This window comes from Buceros rhinoceros, unplaced genomic scaffold (genome assembly GCF_000710305.1).
Source record: "Buceros rhinoceros silvestris isolate BGI_N320 unplaced genomic scaffold, ASM71030v1 scaffold28660, whole genome shotgun sequence".
In the NCBI taxonomy this organism is placed as follows: domain Eukaryota; kingdom Metazoa; phylum Chordata; class Aves; order Bucerotiformes; family Bucerotidae; genus Buceros; species Buceros rhinoceros.
The window spans coordinates 20,071-21,885 of record NW_010390637.1 but is presented as its reverse complement, the minus strand read 5'-3'; the positions used below and the strand labels follow the sequence as shown (position 1 = coordinate 21,885).

The 1,815-nt window shown below is 53.9% G+C and overlaps 1 protein-coding gene across 1 annotated transcript in view; it reads right to left on the bottom strand.

Annotated features, from left to right (window-relative positions):
- Window positions 1-1,815, bottom strand: part of LOC104495545 (activin receptor type-1C-like) — a gene marked incomplete at both ends in the record, with an annotated part of 12,859 nt that overhangs the window by 415 nt on the left and 10,629 nt on the right. Inside the window, 1 exon segment of the mRNA XM_010138525.1 lies at window positions 14-244. Coding sequence (XP_010136827.1) covers window positions 14-244 — 231 coding nt within the window.

Sequence of the window (1,815 nt, the reverse complement as noted above, 5' to 3'; positions counted from 1 at the left end):
GCGGGCAGCGTACCCTTGTTATCGGCAGCAATAAAGCCCAGGATGTTCTCGTGCCTCAGCATAACCGTCTGGTAGATCTCTGCCTCCCGGAACCAGGACCGCTCGTCTCTGGAGGAGAAGATTTTCACGGCTACATCTTCCCCGCACCATTTTCCACGCCAGACTTCGCCAAACCGGCCCTTCCCCACGATTTCCTGCAGGACGATAGTCCTGGCGATCGTTCTTTGTACGAGCAGAGGCAAACCTGGTTGAGGAAGAAGAGACGGCTGTGGGTTCCCAGTGCTCCAGAGAGCTTCACACCCTGCAGCGGGACATCCTCCAGCGAGCCGTCCTCGTGGCTCTGCTTTCCAAGAGCCCCCAGGGAAAACCCTCTCCTGACCCAAGCCTCCCCCCACCCTTTCCAGCGGTTCTTGTTAACCACCACGTGGGTCTATTTGCCCGCAAAGCCCCACTATGGCACCGGCACTTTTCCTCCCCAAGCTCCACCCCCCCTAACCCCAAACAAATTGAAAAACTGTAAAAACCAGTAAAAACACCAAAGCGTCCTGACCTAGTCGGTTTGTTTTGGCAGGGAGCACAGTTTGTTTTGTAGTCAATTTGAGGTGGCTGAGATTTACCAAAAGAACAACCAGATCTGGCAGTGGTGTCCCTTGGTGCTGCCCGCGCAGCCCTGCCTCTTTCACCTCACCCTGCCTCTGTCTGGGGCTTCAAACACAGACAGGGGGGTATTTTTTTAAACCAAGACAACCTTGCTTTTAACAGAGCAAAATAATCAGCAGAAAAAGCTCTAGTTTGAAGGTCAGCTTATTCAATGTATTCACATTTTCCCTCCGGATTCCTCGACAGAGCCCTCACACCCTTTCCAGGGGCTTGTCCTGCCCGTGGCAGCCCCGCAGCCACCTCTGGGCAGCGCGGGGCAACTCGCGATCTGGCTGAAACGGGAGCGAAGGGCTCCAGCACAGGAGGCTCTGGCTGCCTCCGCGGGGGGACAGCACCTACACAGCCCTGCTGGGAGCTCAGGGAGCTCGAGGAACAGTTACCCCGTCAGGGTGAATACAGCCAAGCCCACTCACTGTATCTGTGAAAGCTCAGTAAATTAATCCTGAAAGGTATGCAGTTCAGGGGAAATAAATTACAGTAATTAAGCACCGTTTATGAATTTCTCACATAAATAAATTAAAGGCTGGTTTACATATTTTTCATGTTCTATTTACAGAAAGCTGGGCTGTACACAGTGGACACCCCACCCACCTGATGGGCTGGAATTTTTTAATTCCCACCTCATTTCTGCATTTCCTTGTTTTAACCCGATCCAGCAGCAATGGGGGCATCCCACTGATAGGACATCCGCCACAGGGACGGTACGGAACAGGCTGGCATGACGCTCAAAGCAAGAGTTTGGAGCAACGTCATTCCGGCACCGCTCTAAGGATCTCAGGAGGGGCATCCCGACTCGCCCAGGGAACCTCAGGACCTTTGATTATCCGCTGGGCCACACCAGCCAGCAAAGGTGTCGTTCCACCCTTGAACTGGCCACTGAACCAGCTTTCTGACCCTTCCATTCCAACAAAGCATCAAACTTCTGCAATGGGACCGGAGGAGAGCAAACGGAGCCCCATTGCTGCTGTAAGCTGTGGCCAAGCATATCGGCGCAGAACATCCCTTGTCACAAGGGCTGTCACCGGTGTAAAAGTCCCCACCTGCACCCTCTGCCCAGCACACAGCGTTCCTCATCGCCCTTCCAGCAAGGTGGCACCTTTGCCTTTAAGCACAAGATCACTTGGTCTGAAAGCCGGCAGCGAAGCAACAGCAGCC